The 17738-nt window shown below is 42.4% G+C and overlaps 1 protein-coding gene across 4 annotated transcripts in view; it reads left to right on the top strand.

Annotated features, from left to right (window-relative positions):
* Nucleotides 1–17738, top strand: part of LOC311135624 (gametogenetin-binding protein 2-like) — a 37444-nt gene that overhangs the window by 11990 nt on the left and 7716 nt on the right. For all 4 annotated transcript variants that reach the window (XM_084169653.1, XM_084169652.1, XM_084169651.1 and 1 more), the window contains exons 6-10: nucleotides 2216–2329; nucleotides 2441–2650; nucleotides 2872–3046; nucleotides 9956–10132; nucleotides 12633–12786. In XM_084169653.1, coding sequence (XP_084025779.1) covers nucleotides 2216–2329; nucleotides 2441–2650; nucleotides 2872–3046; nucleotides 9956–10132; nucleotides 12633–12786 — 830 coding nt within the window. The remainder of the gene's footprint in view (nucleotides 1–2215; nucleotides 2330–2440; nucleotides 2651–2871; nucleotides 3047–9955; nucleotides 10133–12632; nucleotides 12787–17738) is intronic.

Here is a 17738-nt window from a genome sequence, read left to right on the forward strand (position 1 = left end):
TTAACATATACTATTTATCATCTATCTACAGTGCATTCTGAAAGTATTCAGACCTCTTGACTTTTTCCACATTTTGTTACGTTACAGCCTTATTCTGAAATGGATTAAATAAATAAAAATCCTCATCAATCTACACACAATAACCCATAATGATAAAAGCAAAAACAGATTTGTAGACATTTTTGCAAATTTATAAAAAATAAAATAAAAACAGAAATACCTTATTTACATAAGTATTCAGACCCTTTGCTATGAGACTCGAAATTGAGCTCCGATGCATCCTGTTTCCATTGATCATCCTTGAGATGTTTCTTCAACTTGATTGGAGTCTTGTATTGTATTGATTGGACATGATTTGGAAAGGCACACACCTGTCTATATAAGGTCCCACAGTTGAAAATGCATGTCAGAGCAAAAACCAAGCCATGAGGTCGGAGGTATTGTCCGTAGAGCTCCGAGACAGGATTGTGTCGAGGCACAGATCTGGAGAAGGGTACCAAAAAATGTCTGCAGCATTGAAGATCCCCAAGAACACAGTGGCCTCCATCATTCTTAAATGGAAGAAGTTTGGAACCACCTAGGCTCTTCCTGGAGCTGGCCAAACTGAGCAATCGTGGGAGAAGGGCCTAGGTGGTTCAGGGAGGTGACCAAGAACACAATGGTCACTCTGACAGAGCTCCAGAGTTCTTCTGTGAGATGGGAGAACCTTCCAGAAGGACAACCATCTCTGCAGCACTCCACCAATCAGGCCTTTATGGTAGAGTGGCCAGACGGAAGCCACTCCTCAGTAAAAGGCACATGACAGCCCGCTAGGAGTTTGCCAAAAGGCACCTAAAGACTCTCAGACCATGAGAAACAAGATTCTCTGGTCTGATGAAACCGAGATTGAACTCTTTGGCCTGAATGCCAAGCGTCATCGTCTGGAGGAAACCTGGCACCATCCCTACGGTGAAGCATGGTGGTGGCAGCGTCATGCTGTGGGGATGTTTTTCAGTGGCAGGGAGACTAGTCAGGATCGAGGGAAAGATGAACGGAGCAAAGTACAGCGAGATCCTTGACGAAAACCTGCTCCAGAGCGCTCAGGACCTCAGACTGGGGCGAAGGTTCACCTTCCAACAGTGCAACGACCCTAAGCACACAGCCAAGACAATGCAGGAGTGGCTTCGGGACAAATCTCAATGTCCTTGAGTGGCCCAGCCAGAGCCCGGACTTGAACCCGATCGAACATCTCTGGAGAAACCTGAAAATGCTGACACAGAGCTTGTGAGGATCTGCAGAGAAGAATGTGATAAACTCCCCAAATACAGGTGTCCACGCTTGTAGCTGTAATCGCTGCCAAAGGTGCTTCAACAAAGTACTGAGTAAAGGGTCTGAATTCTTATGTAAATGTAATATTTCAGTTTGAATTTTTTTATAAATGATAAATTCTAAAAACCTTTTTTTGCTTTGTCATTATGGGGTATTGTGTGTAGATTAATGAGGGAAAACTATTTAATACATTTTAGAATAAGGCTGTAACTTAACAATGTGAAAAAAGTTAAGGTGTCTGAATACTTTTCGAATGCACTGTAACTGCTGTATTGGACTTATTTGCAATATCGTGTATGACGATACAGTTCTTGAGGAAAAAGTTGTGAAGCCTGTTCTCTCAGTTCTGGTAAATTAAATGTAATCTGTATGTCCACCTATTGGTCATACCAGGGCCAGACTAGGCAATTTGAAGCTGTAGTAAGAGTAATTTATGATGTACAGTATTGAAGTGTCTTTGAGATGTCTGTATGAATCTTTAGAGGAGAAGGGAAGGCAGACAAAGGGCTAGGTTTAGAGAAAGACAAAGACGGAGGAGCGAAGAGAGACAGCAGATGTTACGTCACGTTTTACTTTGGACCCTTTCAGTCCCCCAGCAGGTATGCAGCAAAGCAAACACAGCTTGTTTGTTCAGAGTTTTTAAGTGACATTTCTGGATGCTAGCTAGTTAGCGCCAGTCTGAAGTAGTTGAGTTCATTGTCAGGATCAAAAGTAAAATACTTTCTTGAGTTGAAGCACATTTTAATCAGGATTTATCCAATGAATACTTGCCGATGTTAAGTCGGCATGCCTGTCTTGTTCGTCACCTCTATTGTGAAGCTGACTTGATATGTTTGTCTTTCGAAAGAATGTGTTTGATTGATGTGTGTCGTGCTTGATGTTAACCAAGGTGGTTTGCTGCTCACAGGGGAAGCTGGATGGATGTGTGGGAGCTCATGTCTCAGGAGTGCAGGGATGAGGTCGTTCTGATCGACAGTGCCTGCCTCCTGGAAACCCTGGAAACATACTTGCGCAAACACAGGTAAGTTAGAGTAATGTTACTTATGCAACTGCACCTTAATGTAACTTAGACTGTGAAAATAAATGTTACTACTACAATGTTTTCCTTTTGTCCCTTCTCTCTTCCTTTCAGGTTCTGTACTGACTGCAAGAACAAGGTACTGAGAGCGTACAACATCCTGGTTGGGGAGCTGGACTGCACAAAAGAGAAGGGATACTGCGCTGCGTTGTACGAGGGTTTTCGCTGCTGCCCCCACGAGCACCACGTCCACGTCTGCTGCGAGACCGACTTCATCGCACACCTCCTGGGCCGGGCCGAGCCCGAGTTCGCCGGAGGTTACGAGTATGTAAACTGCTACTTTTTCCTATGTTCTATAATCTATGTTCTGTAAACACATGTAGTAACCTAGGAGTAGTAGTAGTGAAGTATGCTAAAATCATCTGGTATCCTTCTGATATACTAGCTTAGTTATAGTTTTTCCATTACCTTTTGTTTGCTTGTTAAAGACCACATAGAAGTAAAATGCTAATTTTCACAACAAAACTCCTGCCGTCTCTTCTTAGACGTAGAGAACGGCACGCTAAGACCATTGACATTGCACAAGAGGAAGTGTTGACCTGCCTGGGCATCCACCTGTATGAGCGGCTGCACAGAATCTGGCAGAAGCTGAGGGCAGAGGAGCAAACCTGGCAGATGCTCTTCTACCTCAGCATCGACGCTCTACGCAAAAGCTTTGAGGTTGGTTTGTTTTTGTTTTTTTATGATCACATTTTTATAGATTTCTTTCCACCCAACATCATACAAAAAAGAACACCAACGAGCAAGCTTTGAGGTTTGTTGTACAATGCCAGCATGACATAATAACAACAAGTTGAAGTGACATGTATCAGACATATTTGTTGATGGAAGTGATGTATTTGTATTTATTAAGGATCCCCATTAGCTGCTGCCAAGGAAGCAGCTACTCTTCCTGGGGTCCAGCAACATTAAGGCAGTTATATACAATTTAAGATATTACATTTCATAACTTTTCACAACACATTGTGTGCCCTCAGGCCACTACTCTACTACCACATATCTACAATACAACATCCATGTGTACGTGTGTATAGTGCGTGTGTTATCATATGTATGCGTGTGCCTGTGTGTGTGTCTCTTCACAGGCCCCGCTGTTGCATAAGGTTTATTTTTATCTGTTTTTTAAAATCTGATTCTACTGCTTGCATCAGTTACCTGATGTGGAATAGAGTTCCATGTAGCCATGGCTCTACAGTCTTGGTCAAAAGTTTTGAGAATGACACAAGTATTGGTCTTCACAAAGTTCGCTGCTTCAGTGTTATGAGATATTTTTGTCAGATGTTACTATGGTATACTGAAGTATAATTACAAGCATTCCATAAGTGTCAAAGGCTTTTATTGACAATTACATTAAGTTTATGCAAAGAGTCAATATTTGCAGTGTTGACCCTTCTTTTTCAAGACCTCTGCAATCCGCCCTGGCATGCTGTCAATTAACTTCTGGGCCACATCCTGACTGATGGCAGCCCATTCTTGTATAATCAATGCTTGGAGTTTGTTCGAATTTGTGGGTTTTTGTTTGTCCACCCGCCTCTTGAAGATCGACCACAAGTTCTCAATGGGATTAAGGCCTGGGGAGTTTCCTGGCCATGGACCCAAAATGTCAATGTTTTGTTCCCCGAGCCACTTAGTTATCACTTTTGCCTTATGGCAAGGCGCTCCATCATGCTGAAAAAGGCATCGGTTGTCACCAAACTGTTCTTGGATGGTTGGGAGAAGTTGCTCTCAGAGGATGTGTTGGTACCATTCTTTATTCATGGATGTGTTCTTAGGCAAAAATGTGAGTGAGCCCACTCCCTTGGCTGAGAAGCAACCCCCACACATGAATGGTCTCAGGATGCTTTACTGTTGGCATGACACAGGACTGATGGTAGCGCTCACCTTGTCTTCTCCGGACAAGGTGTTTTCTGGATGCTCCAAACAATCGGAAAGGGGATTCATCAGAGAAAATGACTTTACCCCAGTCCTCAGCAGTCCAATCCCTGTACCTTTTGCAGAATATCAGTCTGTCCCTGATGTTTTTTCCTGGAGAGAAGTGGCTTCTTTGCTGCCCTTCTTGACACCAGGCCATCCTCTAAAAGTATTCGCCTCACTGTGCGTGCATATGCACTCACACCTGCCCGCTGCCATTCCTGAGCAAGCTCTGCACTGGTGGTGCCCCGATCCTGCAGCTGAATCAACTTTAGGAGACGGTCCTGGCGCTTGCTGGACTTTCTTGGGCGCCCTGACGCCTTCTTCACAACAATTGAACCTCTCTCCTTGAAGTTCTTGATGATCCGATAAATGGTTGATTTAGGTGCAATCTTACTAGCAGCAATATCCTTGCCTGTGAAGCCCTTTTTGTGCAAAGCAATGATGACGGCACGTGTTTCCTTGCAGGTAACTATGGTTAACAATGAGTTCAAGCACCACCCTCCTTTTTAAAGCTTCCAGTCTGTTATTCTAACTCAATCAGCATGAAAGAGTGATCTCCAGCCTTGTCCTCGTCAACACTCTCACCTGTGTTAACGAGAGAATCACTGACATGATGTCAGCTGGTCCTTTTGTGGCAGGGCTGAAATGCAGTGGAAATGTTTTTTGGGGATGAAGTTAATTTTCATGGCAAAGAGGGACTTTGCAATTAATTGCAATTCATCTGATCACTCTTCATGACATTCTGGAGTATATGCAAATTGCCATCATCAAAACTGAGGCAGCAGACTTTGTGAAAATTAGTATTTGTGTCATTCTCAACTTTTGACCACGACTGTATGTAGTAATGTGCGCCTCTCATTGTCTGTTCTGGACTTTGGGATTGTGAAGATACCTCTGGTGGCATGTCTTGTGGGGTATGCATGGGTGTCTGAGCTGTGTGATAGTAGTTTTAACAGACACCTCGGTGCATTGGGCTCCCGAGTGGCGCAGCGGTCTAAGGCACTGCATCTCAGTGGTCACTACAGACCCCCTGGTTCGATTCCAGGCTGTATCACAACCGGCCGTGATTGGGAGTCCCATAGGGCGGCGCACAATTGGCCCAGCGTCGTCTGGGTTTGGCCGGTGTAGGCCGTCATTGTAAATAAGAATTTGTTCTTAACTGACTTGCCTAGTTAAATAAAGGTAAAAAATATATAAAATAAATTCAGCATGTCAATACATACAAAATGTCAATCTCTCCTCTACTTTGAGCCATGAGAGATTGACATGCATATTATTCATGTTATCGCTCCGTGTACATTTAAGTGCCAGCCGTGCTGCCCTGTTCTGAGCCAATTGTCCCTCTTTGTGGCACCTGACCACATGACTGGACAGTAGTCCAGGTGCATCAAAACTAGGGCCTGTAGGACCGGCCTCGTTCATAATGTTGTTAAGAATGTAGAGCAGCGCTTTATTTTGGACAGACTTCTCCACATCTTAGCTACTGTTGCATCAACATGTTTTGACCACGAGTTTACAATCCAGGGTTACTCCAAGCAGTTGAGTCACCTCAACTTGCTCAATTTCCACATTATTCATTACAAGATTTAGTTGAGGTTTAGTTAAGGATTTGTCCCGAATAAAATTCTCTTAGTTTTTGTAATATTTAGGACTAAATTATTTCTTGCCACCCACTCTGAAAATGACTGCAGCTCTTTGTTAAATGTTACAGTAATTTCACTCGCTGTAGTAACTGACGTGTATAGTGTTGAGTCATTCACATACAAATACACACTAGCTTTACTCAAAGCATTAATAATGGTTGAAAAAAGTAAGGGGACTAGACAGCTGCCCTGGGGAATTCCTGATTCTACCTGGATTATGTTGGAGAGGCTTCCATTAAAGAACACCCTCTGTGTTCTGTTAGACAGGTAACTCTGTATCCACAATATAGCAGGCGATGTAAAGCCATAACACATACATTTTTCCAGAAGCACACTATGATCGATGATGTCGAAAGCCGTACTGAAGTCTAACAAAAGAGCTCTCACAATCTTTTTATCATCAATTTCTCTCAGCCAATCATCATTCATTTGTGTAAGTGCTGTGCTTGTTGAATGTCCTTCCCTATAAACGTGCTGAAAGTCTGTCAATTTGTTTACTGTAAAACTGCATTGTATCTGGTCAAACACAATTTTTTTCAAATGTTTACTAAGGGTTGGTAACAGGCTGATTGGTTGGCTATTTGAGCCTGTGAATGGGGCTTTACTATTTTTGGGTATCGGAATTACTTTTGCTTCCCTCCAGGCCTGAGGGCACACACTTTCTTCTAGGCTTAGATTGAAGATATGACAAATTGGAGTGGCAATATCGTCCGCTATTATTCTCAGTAATTTTCCATCCGAGTTGTCAGACCCAGGTGGCTTGTCATTGTTGATAGACAACTAATTCTTTCACCTCTTCCTCACTCACTTTTCGGAATTCAAAATTACAATGCTTGTCTTTCATAATTTGGTCAGTTATACTTGGAAGTGTAGTGTCTGCGTTTTTTTGCTGGCATGTCATGCCTAAGTTTGCTAATCTTGCTGATGAAAAAATCATTAAAGTAGTTGGCTATATCAGTGGGTTTTGTGATGAATGATGGAGCGAAGTTTGCCTTTTTGGCCAAAATGTCATTTTAAGGTGCTCCCAAGCTTTTGTCGTGGAAATTACCACCAGGGACACCTGAAGTCAATCTTAAATGAATAATTATTTATTATCAGCTGGAGAGGTTCCAGCAAACTTAATGCACATCTGTCAGGAGCTCTGCCGGGGCAGTCCCGTTAGTCCTCTTATGTCCTGCATACACAGACAAATAATACTTGCATGATTTAGCTTATTCATTATTCATCATTAACGTTTGGTTCATGTACACTACCAGTCAAAAGTTTGGACACACCTACTCATTCAAGGGTTTTTCTTTATTTTTACAATTTTTTACATTGTAGAATAATAGTGAAGACATCAAAACTATGAAATAACACATATGGAATCATGTAGTAACCAAAAAAGTGTTAAACAAATCAATGTATTTTATATTTGAGATTCTTCAAATAGCCACCCTTTGCCTTGAGGACAGCCTTGCACACGATTTTGCTTAACAAGTCATATAATAAGTTGCATGGACTCACTTTGTGTGCAATAGTGTTTAAGATGATTTTTGAATGATTACCTCATCTCTGTACCCCACACATGCAATTATCTGTAAGGTCCCTCAGTCAAGCAGTGAATTTCAAATACAGATTCAACCACAAAGACTATGGAGGTTTTCCAATGCCTCGCAAAGAAGGGCACTTATTGATATACTGAACAAAAATATAAACGCAACATATATGAGCTGAAATAAAAGATCCAAGACATTTTCCATATGCACAAAAAGCTTATTTCTTTAACATTTTAACAAATTTGATTACATCCCTGTAAGTGAGCATTTCTCCTTTGCCAAGTTAATCCATCCACCTGACAGGTGTGGCATATCAAGAAGCTGATTAAACAGCATGATCATTACACAGGTGCACCTTGTGCTTGGCACAATAAAAGGCCACTCTAAAATGTGCAGTTTTGTCACACAAAACAATGCCACAGATGTCTCAAGTTTTGAGGGAGCGTGCAATTCGCATGCTGACTGCAGGAATGTCCACCAGAGCTGTTGCCAGATAATTGAATGTTAATTTCTCTACCAGCTGCCTCCAACGTCGTTTTAGAAAATTTGGCAGTATGTCCAACCGGCCTCACAACCGCAGACCACATGTAACCACGCCGGCCCAGGACCTCCACATCCGGCTTTTTCACCTGTGGGATCGTCTGAGACCAGCCAACCGGACAGCTGATGAAACTGTGGGTTTGCACAACCGAAGAATTTCTGCACAAACTGTCAGAAACCATCTCAGGGAAGTTCATCTGCGTGCTCCTCATCCTCACCAGGGTCTTGACCTGACTGCAGTTCGGCATAGTAACCGACTTCAGTGGGCAAATGCTCACCTTCGATGGCCACTGGCACGCTGGAGAAGTGTACTCTTCACGGATGAATCCCAGTTTCAATTGTACCGGGCAGATGGCGTGTATGGTGTTGTGTGGGTGATCGGTTTGCTGATGTCAACGTTGTGAACAGAGTGCCCCATGGTGGCGGTGGGGTTTTGGTATGGGCAGGCATAAGCTACGGACAACGAACACAATTACATTTTATCGAAAGGCAATTTGAATGCACAGAAATACTGTGAAGAGCGCCTGAGGCCCATTGTTGTGCCATTCATCCACTGCCATCAACTCATGTTTCAGCATGATAATGCACATAATGCACGCCCCCATGTCGCAAGGATCTGTACACAATTCCTGGAAGCTGAAAATGTCCCAGTTCTTCAATGGCCTACATATTCACCTGACATGTCACCAATTGAGCACGTTTGGGATGCTCTGGATCGATGTGTACGACAGCGTGTTCCAGTTCCTGCCAATATCTAGCAACTTCGCACAGCCATTGAAGAGGAATTGGACAACATTCCACAGGCCACAATCAACAGCCTAATCAACTCTATGTGAAGGAGATGTCACACTGCATGAGGCAAATGGTCATCACCAGATACTGACTGGTTCAATGATCCACTCCCCTACCTTTTTTAAAAAGTTTTTTTTAAGGTGTCTGTGATCAACAGATGCATATCTGTATTCCCAGTCAAGTGAAATCCATAGATTTAGGGCGTAATGAGTTTATTTAAATTGACTGATTTCCTTATGAACTGTAACAAAATCCTTGAAATTGATGCATGTTGTGTTTGTCTTTGTTCAGTGTAGATGGGTGTAAAAAAAAAAAAAAAAAAAAAAAAAACGCACATTGGATAGCCCTTTTGAGCACGGTAATGTTATTAATTACACTTTGGATGGCGTATCAATACAACCCAGTCACTACAAAGATACAGGCGTCCTTCCTAACTCAGTTGCCAGAGTGGAAGGAAACCCCAGGGCAGCTGTCTAAGCCCCTTACTTTTTTCAACCTTTATTAATGACAGGCCAATGGTGATTTTAAAACAGTTAGAATTTAATGGCAGTGATAGGAGAACTGAGGATGGCTCAACATTGTTGTTACTCCACAATACTAACGTAATTGACAGAGTGAAACAAAACATGACACTAAAGTAATACTGGCAAAGCAACAAACTTTTTGCCCTGAATACAAAGTGTTATGTTTGGGGCAAATCCAATACAACACATTACTGAGTACCACTCTCCATATTTTCAAGCATAGTGGTGGCTGCATCATGTTATGGGTATGCTTGTAATCATTAAGGACTGGGGAGTTTTTCAGGATAGAAACAGAATGGAGCTAAGCACAGGCAAAATCCTAGAGGAAAACCTGGTTCAGTCTGCTTTCCATCACACTGGGAGATGAGTTCACCTTTTCAGCAGGACAATAACCTAAAACACAAGGCCAATTCTACACTGGAATTGCTTACCAAGAATACAGTGAATGTTTGAGTGGCAGAGTTAGTTTTTACTTAAATCTGCTTGAAAATGATTGTCTAGGAATCATCAACATCCAATTTGACAGAATTGGAAGAATTTCAACATTCAATTTTTATAACCTTTTTATTTAGCCAAATTAATTTTACTATAACGACCTGTTAACACCCATTTCCCCAGATGGCGGTGGAGAAGGTGCAAGGCATCAGTCGTTTGGAGCAGTTGTGTGAAGAGCTGTCTGAGGAGGAGAGGGCCAAGGAGCTGAAGCAGGAGAAGAAGAGGCAGAAGAAGAAGAACAGACGAAAGAACAAGTGCGGCTTCGACATGTCCGAGGGCAAGGAGAAGAGCCTGGATGAGGTAATCCTTTATCTTTTTCTCCTCTCTAACACACGACAGGAGCACTAAGGCAGCATGACAACAGGGAAATACCACTGAGTCTGTTATATCCCCACATGCCCTTGTCTGGCATACTTGTTCCGCATTATGTGGTTAACCTTATCCATGCTCTTCATTGTCAAGCTAACCATGTTATTGCTAGATTACTAAAGCATTCTATTTGTGACCTTTTTATTATTCACACACTCAGTGTTTGTCACAAAATGGCATCCATAGGTTTGAATAGCAAAAAATAGCTTTCAAATGGTCAGACAGTGTTTGTAAGTCCATAACTCTCCCTGCCAATAACACTGCCACATAGAGCTGACCACATTTAGTTGACTGGTATATTTATTGTTTTTGGGTCGATAGGCTGTTGGTCGGCCAAGATTTTTTTTTTTTGTTGAGCAGTCACAAATGTATATTATTTTTGTTATGGCACACAAGACGCCTGTCTGAGTGGACTAATCCATTGCGGAGGCCGCGGGGATGGCACACCAGTAGTAGGCCCACATTTACCGTTAATTCCCATAATTTCTAATCTACAATGTTTGTTAGGTTACTGTAATTTCTGTTAATGCATTCAATATATTATTATTATTATTATTATTATTATTAGTCTTATCATTCTCATTGTAGGAGTGGACACGTTGTTTGCAGAGCACACAACTTATGCTACACTTGTGAGAAACAGGTTTTGGTTTATTTCATTCCATTTACGATTACGCAACTGATTACACATTAAAAAAAGGCCTAGGCTACCTGGCCTGCGTGCAAATGTAGGCCTATAAATGTGCCCATCTGGGGATCTGATACTATGTCTGATTGTCTTAACTCACCATCACTGTGGAGCTTCTCAAAGTAATTTTTTCTTTGCGTCAAACAGCAAGTAAACAAAGTCTGTTTTTACATCCATTGAGAATGAGAATAGTTCCTCAACATGGCCTATTTGAAAAATATTTCCAGCTCTCTCCCTTTCGATAATCACTCATTATGAAAGGGGGAAAAAATGTCATGCTCTGATCCGGTGTAAACGTCATAAAATAAGCCTACCTGATTACTTCTTATCCCTTGCGCAAATGGCCTACAGCTGTGTCTGTCTGTCAGGAGTTCACTGGCTCGGGAAACTCTGAGGGCCCAGAATATTTTATACTATGTTGTAAGTTTGCTAGGATGAGCTTCGGGTAGGACCAAGTTTATAGTTGATATAATGTTTCAAGTTCCTTGCAGACAGGCCATGCGTAGCCAATGTGATTTACAGGATATTTATTTTTATCAGGATATTTTCTACCTGCAATGTTTTGATTTGTTGGCGTTATGTAGGCTATTTACATATTGGCAATGGCAATAGAAGTTACTTTTAGATTTGTATCATTTTAATTTAGAACTTTGATTAACCACATGACATTGATTTTGATATATGAAGCTTATTTTTTATTTTTGTTTTATTTTTTTATAGGATGGGGACTTTTATTATAAGTGAAACTGTTCCACAAAAATGTGCATATGAAAATCACAACTGGCACGCAAATCAGTAGAAATGGTACGATAAATTGCCACACCAAATAGAAAAGGTTGCCGACCTCTGGTGTAGCCTATTACCAGCCACTTCAGGAGCATAATGGCAGAAGGCCAGCAGCAGCGGGCAGTGGGAGGGGGAGGAGGGTCGGGAACAGGGCACAGATTCACTAAACACTTCTTACGTAAAAAAATAAGAAGTTCATAAGATGTAAGTGCAATTCCTCAACAACATCTTAAGATTGAATGATTTTCTTACGAACTACTCATAACTTCTTACAAATCTTCTTAAGATGTTTGTTGCTAGGCAACCATTTTAACTAGCTATCTAGCTAGTAATGGCAATCATGTTAGCATATTTCTTACTGAGATTACTGTTGTAAAACATGTTCTTGGGTTTAAAATAATCAATACTGAAACTTTCAGATTAAGTTTGTGAATTAAACATGTTCAATTGCTTTCATGAGATTTTTCTCTCACTGCCCTGAGTTTAAGACAAGGGTTTAGCTATCTTGGAAAAATAAGACATAGCGCAAGAACATTTCCAATGACCTTTTTGAGGAATAGCAATTTTGCTTAACTTCTTAAGTCTATAGTTAAGAAGAAATTGCTTCTTAAGGTTTGTGAATCTGGGTTTAGGTTTTTTTTCTTCTGGTTTGGCTATATTGATCTCTGGCTCTAGTAATTTGTCTTACTTTAAGCACTGTGATTAAAAAATTATCAGACAAGCTCAGTAGCCTACATATATAGTTGATTTGAATAAAACATGTGGTGTGTCTATATATGGAAAAATACATGTTTAAAAATGTAGACCAATTGATTATTCGAAAGAACAGACGACTCGGGTCTACAACATTTATTTTATTTTTGTCTGGGACAGCCCTATTGCCACCCCTTTCTGTGGTCCTCCCATTTTTAGCAATATAATACTTTTCTATGTCATTTTCTGTGCTCCCCCATACAGGGTTCATTAGAGTCTGTGGAGAGAAGTGGCTGCAAGGCCTGTGGAAGACCAGAGGAGCAGGGTCATGTCGGCTGTGTGGAGGTGGTCGTCACCAACAACGAGAGCACTACTTCCTGCAGCTGCCCAGACGGCACCGTACCCAAAGTCAAGAAAGGTAAAGCTGACACCACCGTCCAACCATCACCCAAGATCAGACATCTGACCCTGGGTAAGATCAATCTTACCAATGTTGGCTAATACTGAAATGTATTTATTTTATTTGACAGGAACCATGTACAATTGAAACTTAAATCTCAGAGGAAATGTTATGTATTATACCAGAAATGGCTAGATAGCTAATTTTAATCTTAAGTCCCCATTTGATGAATTCACTTAAAAATCATTAAACTAGTTATTTTACTTTTTTAGCCTCTAGGGGCATAGTTTTAAAAGCCGATGTAGTAGTGTGCCTAGTCAATATTTTTTGAATTTGTCGACCACCTGACCAAATTGGCGCAAATTTTCGAACTAGCTACCCTGTTCTCAGAGTCTCTGACACAGTTTAGCTACATATGGACAGGTGGCTGATTCACAAAAATAAAGACAATCCAACCATTAATGAGGGTGAATCTACAACTATAGCTACAACTGATGAACCGCCATCTGATAATGACACTGAGCTTAGGCCGAGCGAGAGGCCGGCGGGAGAGACCCTAGTGCCAGTGGGAAAGAAGCGCAAGGATAAGCTGGCCCTCTCGAATTCAGCAAAGCGACGGAGATATCAAGATGATTACATTCAGTATGGTTTCACGTGTCATGGTCGATGGGGATCCACATCCACAATGTGTTTTGTGGATGTGCTAGCAAATGACAGTTTGAAGCCAGTGAAACTGAAGAGACATTTACACACCAATGAGCAAAAGAGCAAGATTTGCTTGGCCAAAAGCAGGTACTGACCACACAGACGACAACCACTACCAAAGCCCAAGATGCTTCTTATGAAGTGTCATATCTCATTGCAAAATCAAAAAGCTACACACTATTGGTGAGACTCTCATTCTCCCCGCAGCAATAGCAATGTGTCAAGCTATGCATGGTGAGAAAATAGCAAGTCAGCTTAAACAAATTCCGCTGTCTGATAACACTGTTGCCCAGCGAATAGATGATATTGCAAAAGACACAAGTCAGCTTATTGATTGAATCAAAAAAAGTGGTACATTTGCTCTACAACTAGATGAATCGATATAGATAGAGAGATAGATAGATATATATCTCTATCTCTCTCGCATGCAGTTCAGCTTCTCGTATTCATCAGATACTGCTATGAGGGTAAACTACATGAAGATGTGTGAATTTGCAGTGCACTTGAGGGGACATGAACGAGACAGGATATATTCAGCAAACTTGATGAAAAAATGCAGGAAGGAGGTGTGTTGGGAGAAGTGTGCACAGATGGGGCTGGTGCTATGATGGGTAAACATAAGGGTCTGAAGGCAAAGGTACAAGCCGTTGCACCACACGTAGTATTCGCTCATTGTGTTATATACATTGAAGATCTTGCTTCCAAGGCCGTTGAGAACTTCATAAAGGCACGCCCCATGAATACGAGACTGTTTTCTGACCTGTGCAAAGAAATGGGATCTGAGCACATCATTACTGTTGCATACTGAGGTCAGGTGGGTCTCGCGAGGTGAAGTGCTGCTGCGTCTATTTGAAATGAGAGCTGAAGTGTGCCTATTCCTGCTGGATACAGTCGCCCTATGTAGAATGCCTGACTGATCCTAAATGGCTGGCAAACCTAGCCTACTTGGCAGACATTTTTGATAGAATGAATAGACTTTAACATGACACTACAAGGCCCAAATACCAACATTGTCATTGGCTGACAAAGTTGAGGGGTTTGTGAAGAAGCTGGAGCACTGGGCAGTGCGAGTGGAGGAGGGGAGTGTGGAGATGTTCACTGGACTCCATTTGCTTCAGGAGAATGATCTGCACCTGGATGATGCGACAAAGGCAAGGATCGCTCATCACCTCCAAGGACTAATTGGACATTTCAGGAGGTACTTTCAAGAGGAGTCGTACAAAAACCACGACTGGATCCCGACAACCGTTGATTGCCACCCACCGCTGGCAGTTACCTGTCATCGGAGCTACCGGACTCACTCTTGGAACTATCCAGTGACAGGACCCTGCGCGCAGCCTTTGCCACAACCCTACTGGATGAATTTTGGCTGTCAATCGCAGGTGGATACCCAGAATTTCTGACATGGACTGTCCAGGTGAAGGCTATAATCCCTTTTTGATGTCAGTTGTTAAATCCACTTCAATCAGTGTAGATGAAGGGAAGGATTTTTAAGCTTTGAGACAATTGAGCCATGGATTGTATATGTCTATGCAATTCAGTGGGTGATTGGTAAAGACCAAATATTTGAGTGCCTTTGAGCAGGGTATGGTAGTAATTTAGGTGCCAGATGCACTGGTTTGTGTCAAGAACTGCAACGCTGCTGGGTTTTTCACGCTCAACTGTTTCCCGTGTGCATCAAGAATGGTTCACCACCCAAAGGACATCCAACCAACTTGACACAACTGTGGGAAGCATTGGAGTCAACAAGGCCAGTATCCCAGTGGAATGCTTTTGACACCTTCTTGAGGTCATTCCCCGGCGAATTGAGGCTGTTCTGAGGGCAAAATATTAGGAAGGTGTTCCATATACAGTGCATTCGGAAAGTATTCAGACCACTTGACTTTTTCCATATTAAGTTACAGCCTTATTCTAAATTGGATTAAAAACACACAATACCCCATAATGACAAAGCGAAAACCGGTTTAGAAATGTTTGCACATTTATTAAAAATAAAAAAACATACCTTATTTACATAAGTATTCAGACCCTTTGCTATGAGACTCGAAATTGAGCTCAGGTACATCCTGTTTCCATTGATCATCCTTGAGATGTTTCTACAACTTTATTAGAGTCCACCTGTGCTAAATTCAATTGATTGGACATGATTTGGAAAGGCACACACCGGTCTATATAAGGTCCCACAGTTGACAGTGCATGTCAGAGCAAAAACCAAGCCATGACGTCGAAGGAATTGTGTCGAGGCAGAGATCTGGGGAAGGGTACCTAAAACAATTCTGCAGCATTGAAGGTCCCCAAGAACAGTGGCCTCCATCATTCTTAAATGGAAGAAGTTTGGAACCACCTAGGCTCTTCCTAGAGCTTGCCGCCCGGCCAAACTGAGCAATCGGGAGAGAAGGGCCTTGGTCAGGGAGGTGACCAAGAACCCGATGGTCACTCTGACAGAGCTCCAGAGTTCGTCTGTGGAGATGGGAGAACCTTCCAGAAGGAGGACCACTGTGCAGCACTCCACCAATCAGGCCTTTATGGTAGAGTACCAGACGGAAGCCACTCCTCAGTTAAAGGCACATGACAGCCCGCTTGGAGTTTGCCAAAAGGCACCTAAAGGTCTCTCAGACCATGAGAAACAAGATTCTCTGGTCTGATGAAACCAAGATTGAACTCTTTGGCCTGAATGCCAAGCGTCATCGTCTGGAGGAAACCTGGCACCATCCCTACGGTGAAGCATGGTGGTGGCACCATCATGCTGTGGGGATGTTTTTCAGTCTCTGAATGTCCTTGAGTGGCCCAGCCAGAGCCCGGACTTTAACCTGATCTAACATCTCAGGAGAGACCTGAAAATAGGTATGCAGTGATGCTCCCCATCCTACCTGACAGAGCTTGAGAGGATCTGCAGAGAAGAATGAGAGAAACCCCCCAAATACAGGTGTGCCAAGCTTGTAGCGTCATACCCAAGAATACTCAAGGCTGTAATCGCTGCCAAAGGTGCTTCAACAAAGTACTGAGTAAAGGGTCTGAATACTTATGTACAGTGGGGAAAAAAAGTATTTAGTCAGCCACCAATTGTGCAAGTTCTCCCACTTAAAAAGATGAGAGAGGCCTGTAATTTTCATCATAGGTACACGTCAACTATGACAGACAAAATGAGGAAAAAAATTCCAGAAAATCACATTGTAGGATTTGTAATGAATTTATTTGCAAATTATGGTGGAAAATAAGTATTTGGTCAATAACAAAAGTTTCTCAATACTTTGTTATATACCCTTTGTTGGCAATGACACAGGTCAAACGTTTTCTGTAAGTCTTCACAAGGTTTTCACACACTGTTGCTGGTATTTTTGGCCCATTCCTCCATGCAGATCTCCTCTAGAGCAGTGATGTTTTGGTGCTGTCGCTAGGCAACACAGACTTTCAACTCCCTCCAAAGATTTTCTATGGGGTTGAGATCTGGAGACTGGCTAGGCCACTCCAGGACCTTGAAATGCTTCTTACGAAGCCACTCCTTCGTTGCCCGGGCGGTGGGTTTGGGATCATTGTCATGCTGAAAGACCCAGCAACGTTTCATCTTCAATGCCCTTGCTGATGGAAGGAGGTTTTCACTCAAAATCTCACGATACATGGCCCCATTCATTCTTTCCTTTACACGGATCAGTCGTCCTGGTCCCTTTGCAGAAAAACAGCCCCAAAGCATGCTGTTTCCACCCCCATACTTCACAGTAGGTATGGTGTTCTTTGGATGCAACTCCGCATTCTTTGTCCTCCAAACACGACGAGTTGAGTTTTTACCAAAAGGTTCTATTTTGGTTTCATCTGACCATATGACATTCTCCCAATCCTCTTCTGGATCATCCAAATGCACTCTAGCAAACTTCAGACGGGCCTGGACATGTACTGGCTTAAGCAGGGGGACACGTCTTGCACTGCAGGATTTGAGTCCCTGGCGGCGTAGTGTGTTACTGATGGTAGGCTTTGTTACTTTGGTCCCAGCTCTCTGCAGGTCATTCACTAGATCCCCCCGTGTGGTTCTGGGATTTTTGCTCACCGTTCTTGTGATCATTTTGACCCCACGGGGTGAGATCTTGCGTGGAGTCCCAGATCGAGGGAGATTATCAGTGGTCTTGTATGTCTTCCATTTCCTAATAATTGCTCCCACAGTTGATTTCTTCAAACCAAGCTGCCTACCTATTAAAGATTCAGTCTTCCCAGCCTGGTGCAGGTCTACAATTTTGTTTCTGGTGTCCTTTGACAGCTCTTTGGTCTTGGCC

Source organism: Coregonus lavaretus, assembly GCF_964263955.1.
Source record: "Coregonus lavaretus genome assembly, chromosome: 10".
Lineage (NCBI taxonomy): Eukaryota > Metazoa > Chordata > Actinopteri > Salmoniformes > Salmonidae > Coregonus > Coregonus lavaretus.